This window comes from Palaemon carinicauda, chromosome 28, assembly GCF_036898095.1.
Source record: "Palaemon carinicauda isolate YSFRI2023 chromosome 28, ASM3689809v2, whole genome shotgun sequence".
NCBI lineage: Eukaryota > Metazoa > Arthropoda > Malacostraca > Decapoda > Palaemonidae > Palaemon > Palaemon carinicauda.
The window spans coordinates 28,827,370-28,841,283 of NC_090752.1; the positions used below are offsets into that span (position 1 = coordinate 28,827,370).

General features: G+C 42.9%; 2 protein-coding genes across 2 annotated transcripts in view; both read right to left on the minus strand.

Annotated features, from left to right (window-relative positions):
- Nucleotides 1-1,512: 1,512 nt before the first annotated feature.
- On the minus strand, nucleotides 1,513-2,451 carry LOC137621749 (nucleolar and coiled-body phosphoprotein 1-like). The gene has a single exon (XM_068352259.1). The coding sequence runs from the start codon at nucleotides 2,449-2,451 to the stop codon at nucleotides 1,513-1,515; it is 939 nt and encodes a 312-aa protein (XP_068208360.1).
- Nucleotides 2,452-5,941: 3,490 nt separating this feature from the next.
- Nucleotides 5,942-13,914, minus strand: part of PolrMT (mitochondrial RNA polymerase) — a 229,510-nt gene continuing 221,537 nt past the window's right edge. Inside the window, 1 exon segment of the mRNA XM_068351814.1 lies at nucleotides 5,942-7,327. Within this exon segment, the coding sequence (XP_068207915.1) occupies nucleotides 7,198-7,327 (130 nt within the window). The 3' untranslated portion in view covers nucleotides 5,942-7,197.

The window sequence follows — 13,914 nt, forward strand, 5'->3', positions numbered from 1 at the left end:
TGTAGGGGGCCTCTCTTCCTATCTCCTTCTGGGGAGACGGTTTGAGCGGCCTCATCTCGAGCTCGAGTATTTTTGTCTAAAGGAGGCCTGGGCTGGGGCACTGATGCCAGAAAGGGGAGGGGGCCTCCTGTCTAGCTGGTGGCGTAGGCGGGTAGGCCCCGTCCACAGACGGTCTTCTATGTGGAGGTCGTCGTCTTGTTACTGGCTGTTTAGGCTCAGCCGAGCCCTTCAGTTTCCCCACTTTTTCCATGGTCTCCGCTACCGCCTGTAGGGGGAACAGGGTCTCACCCCACACCGGAGCATTCCTAAGGAACTTGGCCTCACGCTCGGGGAGTCTATGAGGGAGCCTGTTAAGCACCGTGTCTCTCCTTCTTAAAATCCAGTTTGCTGTCTGAGTCAAGGACTGGAACGTTAAGAATTTCATGACCTTGCCTTCAGAGCGTATGAGCTCATGCAATAAGCCTGATTCTCCGGCACCGAGAGATCGTGGGAGAGTGAAAGCCTGCTAAGGTGCATGCCCACCAGTCCAACCAGGAGGCCACATTGATGATGTCCTGAGACGTGTCCTCCATCATAGTGGCCTCTCCCTTTGAGAAGACCACTGACTGGGGCAGTAAGGATCCTTTCATCCGTGCTGCCTTGGCACAGAGCCGCAATGGCTTCTTCCATTGTCTGAGGCCCCGCAGGCAGTCCGTCTGGCACATAAAATTTCTTCTGGGCCCTTAGTCCAGGCAGGAGCTTGAAGGATCCTTGGGCCCTGAGGGAGTTCTTGGGTCCCGATACAAAACGGTCGACGTGGTCCATGCCCAGGGACACGTCTGAAGCCACTGGTAGGGTCAAGGATGGTTTCGGCTGTACCGGGTTGTCCACCATCCTACCCAAACCCAAAAGCCAGGCCTGCTCTGAGGATGGTTTGGGCTCATCTAGCCTGTGGTGATGCCGTATAAGTGCTAACACTTTCCTGTAAGAGGATGCTTCATCAGGCGAACACTCTCCAGCATCTACTAAGCCATCTACCACTTGATCCTCTGTGTTGGCTGCTTCTTCGATCACGGATGGATCCGTGGGGGCAGTCGTATCCCTGGCATCCGGCCGGCTCGAAGGAGCGGCTATCTCCATCACAGATGGAGCCCTCGAGGCGGAGGTCGCCGTCATGGGTCTACCCCCTCCCGGAGGAATCCATGGTGAGTGACTGCCATGCTGTGCCAGCGGCTGCATCCGATGCCTGGATGGAGCGGGTGAGACTTCGGGCATTGGAGCCATGCTGCTGGGCTGAGCCAGCGGCTGCCCCCGCTGAACGGATGGAGCCGGTGACTTGCCGGGCAAGGGCAAGGGAAAGTTAGTGTATGCCAACGGCTGCATCTGAAGTGCGGACAGAGCCGAAGAGACACTGGGAAAAGGCGTGGTAGGCACTGGAGCAGCAAGAGCCCCGTTCGACCCGTAAGGGGGAAAAACTACTTTACCTAATTTTGCCCTCTTCTTTTTGGAACTCTTCTTCTTCTTGCTCTTTCTCTAAGCCACTTTGGCCTTCTTCCTAGACGGGCCTGAGTTCGAGCTTGACTTCTTTTTCTTTTTCCTCATCTCCCGGTCGCTGGAGTCTTCCAACGATGAAGAGCTGGCGGACGAGGTATCGTCTGAGGAAAACGAAGAAGAGGAGCTATCCGAGGCCCCTGAATCCTCTGCCACCAACATGGGGGCTTGCAATTGTGCTTCCGGGGTGACGGGTTGCTTGAAATCAGGAGGTAGCGCAACAGAAGGCACCGGAGGGGTGAGCAGTGACCCACGTGAAAATTCTTCGTCCTGCCGCATGGGTGACCTGAAGGGCGTCCTTGGTGCCGTCCACACAATGGAATCAGGGTCTGAAGAGCACGTGGCTCGTCTTTTCCTGTCTTGGTCGCCCCCTGAAACCGCTGTACCTGAAAAACAATGCCACGATGGTGGGGAAGGAGCTGGTGTTCCTGATCTCCCCCATGCCGGGTCTTCACTCGAGACGGGTCCTGCGGGCACCAGAACCTCGTCTACAGAAAGCACTCCCGTAACAACAGCAGACTCCTCACTCGTCTGCGTAGGCACAATGCAACTTGGTTTATTAAAATCAGACTCATGGGGAACAGCAATGGGCTGTTTCCCCGTAACTGACTTACCTCGTCCCCTACTCTGGGTAGGGGAAGGGGAAGGGGAACCACTCTCTGAAGGAGCTGAAGGAGACGTTAACGGGTACACGAGACCAGGCTTCCTTGGTGACCGCTTCGATGCCTTCTTTTTCTTGGTGCCGTGCAAAGCCCATTGCAGTTCCGGCCAGGACTCACACTCTGTACACGTGGAAGCAGGCGAGAACACTTTGCCTCGACACGTGGTGCACAACGTGTGCGGATTGATGTTCACCTTCGAGAGCCATGCCCCGCATGACTTACCGGCCTTGGGACCGGGACAACGACGTTGGGATTCCATAAGGGTAATCACAAGCAACACAAGTAACACAAGGAAGGGTTAGGATCGGGAAAACACAAAGGGAACACGTGGAACACAATGGTGGGTCGGACGGGATGTGAGAGAGAGCGGCGAGATGTTATCTACGCCGCGACCAGATGTTTACTGACGACAAAGACCCAGTAGCGCACCCACGCACCGAACCCGGGTTGCCTTAGGGCACGTATCCACCTGCCACGGAGGGACCCGGATAGGAAGGAGATCCCAGATGCTCCTAAGAAAGTACTTCGAGGTAAGTAATCCGTGTTGGAACAAATATTAATATTTTAACCATTATAGCTTAGGATAGTAAGCTAGAAAGGAAATAGTTAAGACACATACTTGTGCCTCCTATCTAGCCAATTGCTGTGACCTCCCCCAATATTAAAGTTTTTAGAGTTTCCTTATCAAGGGAAACTCAAAAGAGGTTTCTAACCTCTAAGGATAGAATAAGTGTATACTAACACTGACCCTTCTTAAATATTTAATATTGTGGGGTAAGTTATCAACTGATTACTTATCAGTGTATTGAAAGAATTCTTACTTTCAATATAGAATTGGTCTCAACAACAGGCTGTGCAAGGATACACAAGGTATGTTGGAAAATAACTACTGTATAATATATACTATAGTTTTCTGTCTGCAGTATATACTATACTGCAAATATACTGGCTACTGTATAATCATACTGCCACTGCCGGCTAGGCTAGCACCTGGCGGCACGGTCCGGCCCGCATGTTGCCGGCTGGGTAGTACCTGGCGGCACCGGTCCAGCTGGTATGCCGCCGGCTGGGTTAGTATCTGGCGGACTAGCCGACAGAGAGAGAGAGAAAGCATGGAGTGAAGGGCTGCCTTATTAAAATGTATTTTTACAATAAATAAGGGTGTAGGTATATAACTTTACTGCCTTCCTCCAGAAAGAGGGTTCAAATGGAAGGGGAGAATGCATTACTCATTATTATTATTATTATTATTACTTGCTAAGCTACAACCCTAGTTGGAAAAGCAGGATGCTATAGGCCCAGAGGCCCCAACAGGGAAAGTAGCTCAGTGAGGAAAGGAAACAAGGAAAATAAAATATTTCAGGAAGAGTAACAACATTGAAATAAATATTTCCAGTATAAACTATAAAAACTTTAACAAAACAATAGGAAAAGAAATAAGATGGAAGAGTGTGCTTGAGTGTACCCTCAAGCAAGAGAACTCTAAACCAAGGCAGTGGAAGACCATGGTACAGAGGTTATGGCACTACCCAAGACTAGAGAACAATGGTTTGATTTTGGAGTGTCCTTCTCCTAGAAGAGCTGCTTACCATAGCTAAAGAGTCTCTTCTACCCTTACCAAGAGAAAAGTGGCCACTGAACAATTACAGTGCAGTAACCCCTTGAGTGAAGAAGAATTATTTGGTAATCTGTGTTGTCAGGTGTATGAGGACAGAGGAGAATATGTAAAGAATAGGCCAGACTATTCAGTGTGTATGTAGGCAAAAGGGAAAATGAACCGTAACCAGAGAGAAGGATCCAATGTAGTACTGTCTGGCCAGTCAAAAGACCCCATAACTCTCTAGCGGTAGTATCTCAACGGGTGGCTGGTGCCTTGGCCACAAGATCCGTTGCCGGTCGGTGCAGGTTTCAGGGATGTGGATGGCAGTCCAAGGGAGGACTGAAGAACACTCAACGGCAGAGGGGTCTCCCACTGGCAGCCGTCATAGCCGGCACAACCTTTCCCGGAGCCATGCGCCCATAGGGGAAAAACAGAGTGGCTATTAAGCCGCCTATGTAGGAGCCCAGCCGGCGCTACGATCTACCAGGCAAGCAGGGAGATTGTAGGACGACGGCCACAGGATTGCGATAGCTAGGCCATCGCTAAAGGACAGAAAGGGGCAGGGAAAGGGTCCTGTATCAAGTGTTAGGAGAAGGCGGCAATCCTGCCGCCACTTCCACACAAGGGTGAAACTTTGTTTCAGTATCGGCGCCATCCTAGGCGGCAGAAGAATATCTATTCTTCAGCCTAGGGTCTGCTGAAACAGGACTAGTCTTCTCGACTGCAGGGGAGAAGGTGGCGGCATTATACTACCACTTCAAGTGCGGCCTAGGGAGGCTTAGCCTCCTACGCCGACAGCTCTAAGCCGGCAGGGGTGCGACTACTTGCCCTGCAGCTCGGCCACCGGCATAAAGACTGAATACTGTACTCTGAGGTTGTCGAAAACCCAAGCCGAGATACTCGCCGGCAAGGGTGGGAGACAGGAAACACTAGCCCAGTCAAGCCGGAGTGACTACTCTATGGCGAGACCAAGATAGGGTTGTCGCCTATGGCGGCACTCAGAGGGAAGGAGGGATTACCCTTAAATCTCCACAGGAGACGAGTATCTAGTTATATAAATAATTCTAAGAGATATAATATCTCCTGTTGAATTGATAAAACGATACACAAGGGTAAACGGGGATAATGTATGAAAGTATACTAAAGCGCCTAGGCTAGGTAGCCTAGCGCGGGCGAGATCTTGGTTACCTAAATCGCCGAAACTCTAACGTATACGATCGACATAAGGAAGAGGAAATTTGTATGCATAATCATATCTTCACTAGTATAATTGTGCCTAAATAGTTTTCATAACTTATTAATGCTATTAAAACCAGGAATGTTGTTCTGCTGACTAAATAACATATGCACGATGAACGACAGCGCCCACATGGCGCCTCCGGTGACTGGCCAAGCTCCATAAACACATTAAATTAAACTAATTTCACTGTGAAGTAGGAGCTAAAAATTATACACTGTAAATATTAAATACTCAACTTTCCAGAAGCAGAAGAAGCTAGAGAATGCATAATAAATCCTCTCAAGAACGTTAGATAACAGGGAAAACCACCGTGCGAAATCGCTACCAAAGAAGGAATGAGCGCCATTTTGGAGCCTTATAATAGTACGGGAGGAAGGGTAACCTTGATAACGGCTCCCCTTTAGTTTTGCCACTCTTCCCCCTCGAAACGAAAACGCTATTCGGGGTGAAGATTGCCATGTGTCGTATCAAGATATACGTCCCCTGATATTATGCGATATCCTTAAAGAGAAATTTTAAGGATAGTCGCGCCAGGAGTTAGAATTCTGGAGACCTAAAGGTCAATTCTCAGGGAACATCACTGTAGCCAAATATCCCTTAGAAAGCTACCAATAGGAACCTTCCATCAGGACGACATGGCTTGAGCCCAAAAAATTTCTTGTTGTGAGGCATTACAGTATATCACTTGTTCAAAAATTGTGGAAAATGATAGGGAACCAATAATTCCATAAGAAAACAAGAAAACTTCTATAATGTACAATACAGTAGTATGCTTGCTACAATTAGTAGTATTTTAATGCGTTTTTGTCTCATTAATTCTAAATACATTTTATTTAGAAATGATGATAATTTTTATATACAAATATAACTTCTGACCTTAACTTACCTCAAAACTTCCATTGTAGGTATTAAGAGTTCAACTGAATTGCAAAATAAATCTTTATTACTGTGTTACATTATCATTATCAATATGATGATTGATATTATTCACTTTGAGACCAGAGAGCCTAGTTTCTAATTTCATGGGATTCCCTAGAGGTCTCTGTAATTATAATGAAAACTTGAAAAAGGTGAAGAAGTTGGGTAGCTACATAGAAAGAGACCTTCAGGGAATGGATGAAGAGCTTTAGAAACTCAGCAACAAACTTTAACCAGTCTGCAATTATCTACACAAGGCTCTCTCTAAGTAGTATTTCTTATGTACTATCTTGTTCTCTCTTTGAAAATTAGACAATATAAAAATTTAAGTCTACTCGTGAGTTAAGAAATCTATATAATAAGGATATTACTAAAGTAAATTTGAAGACAATACACAACAAGGTTTAACAATCATAATTGCAATAATTCCCTCACTTATTTCATACATTATCACAGGAGTTGACATTGTTAACTTTAAATGTCATTAACAAAATTTACATACATGTATAGGATAAAACTTTACAATTGAAACCATAGCACAGATGAAATCAATCTTTCAATGACTAGTGCTAAACTTTCAAACCTAAATCTTATATACAGTATACATGTGGCAATTGAAACTGTTCCAGTAACAGTAAAATTCTGCTGTAAGCAATACTTTCATAAAATAATTTTTGAGGTTACTTTAATTTTCCAATTAATAAAAATGAATCAAAATTAAAAAGCTGCAGTACTAATAACTGATAGGCAAGAACAACTTTGTAAGAAAAATTATTCAAGGATGCAAAATTCTAAACTTTAAGGGTAAAACAAGATATTTTCAATTTCAAGATAATGAAAAAAGCAGTACCTGAGTGAGGCATAGCATAATACTTGCTTATAACTTGCAAGAGAAAGGAAGGCTATGGCAGTAACAAGAAAATTACTCATAATTACTGTAGCATTAAGACAAGACTCCACAAACTACTGATAATAAATCATAATCAACAGTCGGTACTGTACACAGACCTCATAATCAGTGCACAGATTGGGACATAACATACTTGCTCCCATATACATAAACTATCAAAGCACCAAATGTCATTGTTTGTAAATTAAACATATAAGAACTGAATATCATCAGCATATTACACTAACAAATACATTTAGTTTTCATGATACAGTACTATACTGTATTTTTGTTTTATGTACTGGAACTTAAAATTCCGCAGTTGAAAGCCAGCTTTATAAAATATCCTGCTTTGACCTCAACTGAAGAAGTAGGTACTTTTTAATACTTCGTTGATGTCAAAATTCCCTTTTCTTGGTATCTTGTTCAGTAGAGTGTTGACTTTCATTTTAGCTGTATCTTTAGCAGATCCATCGTGAGCAAAGTCTCTGTAAAGATGTAAATTTTGAATAAGGATGGAATTTTTTTTCTACATTTGAAGCAAAATTCTAACTATGAAGGATTTACAAAGTAAAACAATTGTTCATAATTGTAAAAGTGGTCCACCATGTTGACCAAATTAAAAAAAAATTCAAAATTCATCATTTCAATACTCACCAGAATTTCTGCTAAATCTATCTACCAAGGCACTTCCCTCAATGGGCGCGGGGGTTAGCCCACACGAAGAAAAATAAAATAAGGATTGATTTTTCTTCTCTTAGCCTGACAAGGAATTCAGCCAAGTTTAATTGGTACTGCCCACTCTCTTCTGTTATCTACCACTAATGAAGCTTCATATGCCGAATCCCCTTCTGCTGCTATCTCAGTGGTCACGAAGGTGACCAAAGAAAGCAGCAGGCTCTATCGGAATGTCACAATCGCTCGCCATTCATTCCTATTTATAGCATGCTCTTTTGCCTCTTTCACATCTATCCTCCTATCACCAAGAGCTTTTTCGCTCCATCCATCCACCCAAACCTTGGCCTTCCTCTTGTACTTCTCCCATCAACGCTTGCATTCATCACCTTCATCAGCAGACAGCCATTTTTATTTCTCTCTACATGGCCAAACCACCTGAACACATTCATATGCACTTTAGCTGCTAATTCATTTCTTACACCCGTTCTCACCCTCACTGCTGTACTTTGTTCCTAACCCTATCTAATTGAGATACACTAGCCATAGTCTTTAGACACTTAATCTCGAACACATTCAATTTCTGTCTCTCCGACACTTTCATTCCTAACCCTCTATTCTTTACCACTTCCTTCACCTTACATCCTTCATTCACTCTGACGTATATCTGTTTCCACTCCATCATTGGCAGCAACATGAGACCAAAAGTATTTAACTGATCTACTTCAAGTAACTCTCCATTCAACATAACATTAAACCTTGTACCACCCTTCCTTTTCATGCATCTCATAACTTTAATCTTAATCACATTAACTCTCGACTTCCTTTTCTCCCACACACACTCAAACTTTGTCACTAATTGACCCAGCTTCTCCTTGGAGTCTGCAATCAATACTGTATCATCCACAAACAATGACTGATTCACCTACCACTCATGATCACTCTCATCTATCAATTTCAATCCTCAACCAAACAATTGAGCATTCATCTCTCTCACAACTCCATCAACAAACAAATTGAACACCCACAGAAACATCACACATTCCTGTTTCAGTCCCACTCTCACTGTAAACCACTCATTCACTTCATTTCCTATCCTTCCACTTGCTTTACTGCTTATATATATACTCTAAAACTGCTTGCAACAACCTTCCACCAATTCCATATAACCTCATCACATTCCACATCAGTTCCCAATCAACTCTATCATAAGCTTTCTCCAGATCCATAAATGCAACATACACCTTACCTTTTGCTAAATATTACTTATATATCTGCCTAAATATGAAAATCTGATCCATAAATCCCCTACCTCTTCTAAAGCCACCCTACACTTCTAAGATTGCATCCTCTGTTTTATTCTTAATCCTATTATTAGCACTCTGCCATACACTTTTCCAACTATACTCAATAACTAAAGTAAATACCTTACAACACAAATTTAATTTGTTCTGGAGTGGCTTCCGTTTCGTGAAAATTTTGTGTTACGAGTCACAATTAACACGTAAATCACCTAATTTGTTCCAAACCCTTCAAAAACACATTAAATTTTATAATAAAGCTACAGTATAACCACAATGATACTGTACAGCCAAATACATTTGAACCATTCTGTATACCTAAACTATTTGTTAATACCTGTAAATTAAGTGATTATCAGAACATAATGCAATAATAAAAGGAAAATAATACAATATATACTGTAAAGGGGTACATATATAAAATATACAGTACCATATGTACTGTGCTATTATAGCTACCCTTACTATAGATACCTTTTCTATTGAGCAAACAACTTGTTTTCCTCAATTTTTTTTAATGGGTAACTACTTCGTTCTCGGCCTGACTGGCAAATCTCTTTTCTTATCATGAAACATTTTTCACAATGTGAGTCAGAAAAATATTTGCATCTCATTTCGAAGAATGAAAATTTTGTAAGCAAATTTTTTCGAGAAGAGAAATATGACTGTAATACCCCTTGAATTACAACACACATGCACATCTAACCTTACCTTTGTATAGAGCAACAATATACACACACCTAGTTCACTGATACCATTAACAACATAACACATATATTTAACAATCTTACCAACAATTCAAGTACAATCACACCCCCTTCCTTTCACATCTCAGTCCTCATGCCATCTATACCAGGTGCTTTTCCTGCTTTTGTTTCATCTAGTGCTCTCCTAATTTCCCTTCTTGTAATCTCTCCCTCGTTCTCATCTCCCATCACTGGCACCTCTACACCTGCAACAGTAATTATACCTGCCTACCTATTATCCTCAAAATTCAGCAACCTTTCAAATTATTCGGCCCATCTTTTCCTTGCCTCTTCTCCTTTCAACACTTTCATTTTTACCTTTCACTGTCTCTACACATCTCAATACACCCTTCCTTACTTTCTTCATATGAACAACCCAATCCCTGACCCCACCTCCAGTCAGCAGCTCTTTTTGCCTCAGCTACCTTACGTTTTAATTCCACATTTCCTCTCAATATATTTCATACTTCTCTACACTATTGCTCTACAGTCATTCTTCAAATACCCTCCTTTTCTCGTCCACTTTTATCTTCACTACTTTATTCCACTTTTCACTACCCTTCCTCATGCTCCCTCCAACAATCCTCTTGCCACAAACATCACATGCAATCCAAACAAGATTCTAGTTTACTAACTTCCGGTCTCCTCTAGTTCACCAGTTTCTCTGCCTTTCGCCCTGCCATATACCACATCCAACTTTTCTTGATATTCACTTTTAACCTCTGGTTTTTTCAACTCTTCAACCTTCACTACCTCTTTTACATCCACCACTCTTTTGCTACAACTAATTTTCCTTCAACCCAAGCATTTGCTAAATTATTCTAAACTTCTTGACAAAAAATTAAGAATGCTCTAGAAGCAACATACCTCAAGACAATAAATGGAAAATTGTCTCAGAACATATTCAGTTGAATAACATTTGTGGTGACAAAGTCAACTGATTTAGTTCATAGGGTGCAAAAGAGCAGAGTACTGAGTGGAAGGTAACCCACCTTGATATTTGCATGAAAGACTTTGAAGCGGGCAGGGTGACCAAAGGCATTGTCCAGCACTATCATCATTTAGAAAGACAAACAATTCAAAGCACAACACTGCTATGCTCTGCCACAAAAAATATTGGTATGCTAAGCTTTGCATACCTGGAGTATCCTCCAAATCTTCTAGTTGGATCTACAGATGACAGGCTGCTACCCCTTCCAAATGACCTTGAGTGTGCTTTAATTTTCAGCATGATACACCAGCTTGTATTCACCAGCATCTTTATCCCTTAAGAACCAAAGTCAACCTTTCATTGCCAGATTTATGGCCCGGGTACCCTCTTCTCCTCCTTGTTAAATTAGGTGAGACTCAGCATACTCTTCCTGAATAAATCCACAATAAAAACCTGTACAACAAGATAACTTCCTCCTTAAATATCTCAACCAATGCATTAGGATACTCACTTGCTGCTTTCTCATCACCACTAGCAGGCTTCACCTTGAATTCTAATGCTATGCTAATTTGCACACTCCTCAATCCGCATTAACCAACCTCCACAGGCAAAAAAATCTTCCCTTTCACTCCCATAACCCCTTTTATCAGTGTGTTAAACAATCCTTTATAATAAGGTTCCCTGGGATAAGTTACTCATTCTGTTTATCAAACCAGAGAGTTAGCAATCTATTATTCTTAATAATGAGACCATCAATTTCACGGAAACAGATCCCTTCACATGATCAAGAATATGAAATTTATCCTAGATAATTGTCACAGCAGTCAAACAGATAAGCTTGAGTACGCTGCTGATGTCTGTCAGTGTTTTTCCCTTTTCTGCCCATTTCACATTCTCTAACTTACCTTCCATGGTGATGACTTAGTTTTTCTTTGATGCCCTACATTCCTTTGGCTTACACTTTGGAGCCATGACAAAAGGGCAAAACGGTCTGGGGGAAAAGTTACCAGAAAAGCACATAGGAAATGACAATCCATAAAGATGTACATACAAGCGCAAAGGCAACAGCAATCCAAAATGGAATAGCCAAGGCCATTGAGGGGCACTTGTATGCTGTTTTCTTCCCTCGGACACCCCATTATAGTAATGCCTCATAACATGAAATTAATTCGTTCTGGAGTGGCTTTCGTAAAGTGGTTTTTTCGTGTTGTCACATTTCACATGCAAATTGCCTAATTCGTTCTAACCCCTACAAAACACCACATTAAATCTCATTATAAAGCTACAGTATAACCACAATGAAATACTGTACCTGTACAGCCAAATACATTTGAACAATTCAATATACCTAAACAAAATGTTAATACCTGTAAATTAAGTAGTTATTACAACATAATATAATAATAAATGGAAAATAATACAATACATACAGAACAAAACTGTACTATTATAGTTACCCGTGTAATAGACTCAGCTACATTTTCTATTTTCTGTCGTCTGAACCCATTTTTGGGGCTCAAGCCATGTCGTCCTGATGGAAGGTTCCTATAAGTAGCTTCCTAAGGGATAAATGACTACAGTGATATTCCCAGAGAATTTACCTTTAGGTCTCCAGAATTCTAACTCCTGACGCGAATATCCTTAAATTTTCTCTTAAGGATATCGCGTAAATCAGGGGACGTATATCTTGATACGACACATAGCAATCTTCACCCTGAATAGCGTTTTCGCTTCGAGGGGGAAAGTGGCAAAAATAGAAGGGGAGCCGTTATCAAGGTACTCTTCCTCCCGTATTACTACAGAGTATGTAGATGGCGCTGTATGTCAAGCTAGCGTGCAATTCCTATAGTTGTACAGGTTTTGCACGGTGATTTTCCCTATTGCTCTTTATTTACGCTCTGGTTTTTTTATTTATCATGCAATCTCCAGCCTCTTTTGCCTCTGGAAAGCTGAGTATTTGATCTTTACAGTGCATGAATTTTAGCTCCTGCCTCACAGTGAAATTAGGTTAATTTTAAGTGCTGGAGCTTCGCCTTCACCGGAGGCGCCATGGGCGCTGTCGTTCATAACGCATGTGTTATTTAGTTAGTCTGAACGACTTTCCCGGTTTTAATAGCATGAATATTTACGAAGCTATTCAGTTATAATATTCTAGGAAGTTATATATTATGTCGATTGTATTCTTTAGAGTTTCGGCGATTTAGGTAACCGAACCTCGCTCGCGCTAGGCTTCCTAGCCTATGCGCTTTAGTTTACCTTCATGCATGATATAGAACGACATTCCTAGTTGTAATAGCATTTAAATATGAAGCTATTTAGGCAATTTATACTTGTAAGATATATTGATTGCATATATTTCCTCTTCCTCATTGATCGTATACGAAAGAGTTTCGGCGATTAAGGTAACCGAATCTCGCCTGGCACTAGGCTACTAGCCTAGGTGCTTTAGTATACTTTCATACGTTCCCGGTTTACCCTCGTGTATCGTTTTATCAATTCAAGCGGAGATAGATATCTCCTAGAATTATTATATAAATCGATACTCTTCTCCAGTGGAGATTTAAGCGTAATCCCTCCTTCCCTCTGAGTGCAGTCATAGGCTACAACCCTATCTTGGTCTTGCCATTGAGTAGACACTCCGGCTTGACTAGGCTAGTGTTTTCTGTCTCTTTTCCTTGCCGCCAGATAGCCGTATTTGGGTTTTTGACAGAACCTCAGAGTATTCAGTCTTTTGCCGGTGGCCGGCCAGCAGGGTGAGTAGTCACTCCCCTGCCGGCTTCAGCCGCCGGCATAGGAGGCTAGACCTCCCTAGGCCGCACTTGAAGTGGTTGTATGATGCCGCCACCTTCTCCCCTGCAGTCTAGAAGACTAGTCCTGTGCTGGCAGACCCTAGGCTGAAGAATAGACATTCTTCTGCCGCCTAGGATGGCGCCGGCACTGAAACGATGTTTCTCCCATGTTGAGAGGAGGCGGCAGCCCTTAACTCTAATTTCGGCAGACCCTAGGCTGAAGAATAGATATTCTTCTGCCGCCTAGGACAGCGCTGATATTGAAACAGTGTTTCTTTGTTGTGTGGTAGGGCCGGCAACCCTGCCGCCTCCTTCCACACTTCATACAGGACCCTTTTCCCTACCCCCTCTGTCCTTTAGCGACGGCCTAGCCATCGCAACCCTTTGGCCGTCGTCCTACAATCTCACCGCTTGCCGGCGGGTTGTGGGGCCGGCCGGGGCTCCTACATAGCAGCTGTTTAGTCACTCAGCCTTCCCTTATGGACGCACAGCTCCGGGAAAAGCTGTGGCGGCTGCCGGTGGGAGACCCCTATTCTGTAGTGTGTTCTTCAGTCCTCTCTTGGACTGCCATCCACATACCAGCGACCGGCAGTGACTGGCAATGGTTTATGTTTGGATGGAAGCCTGAATGAT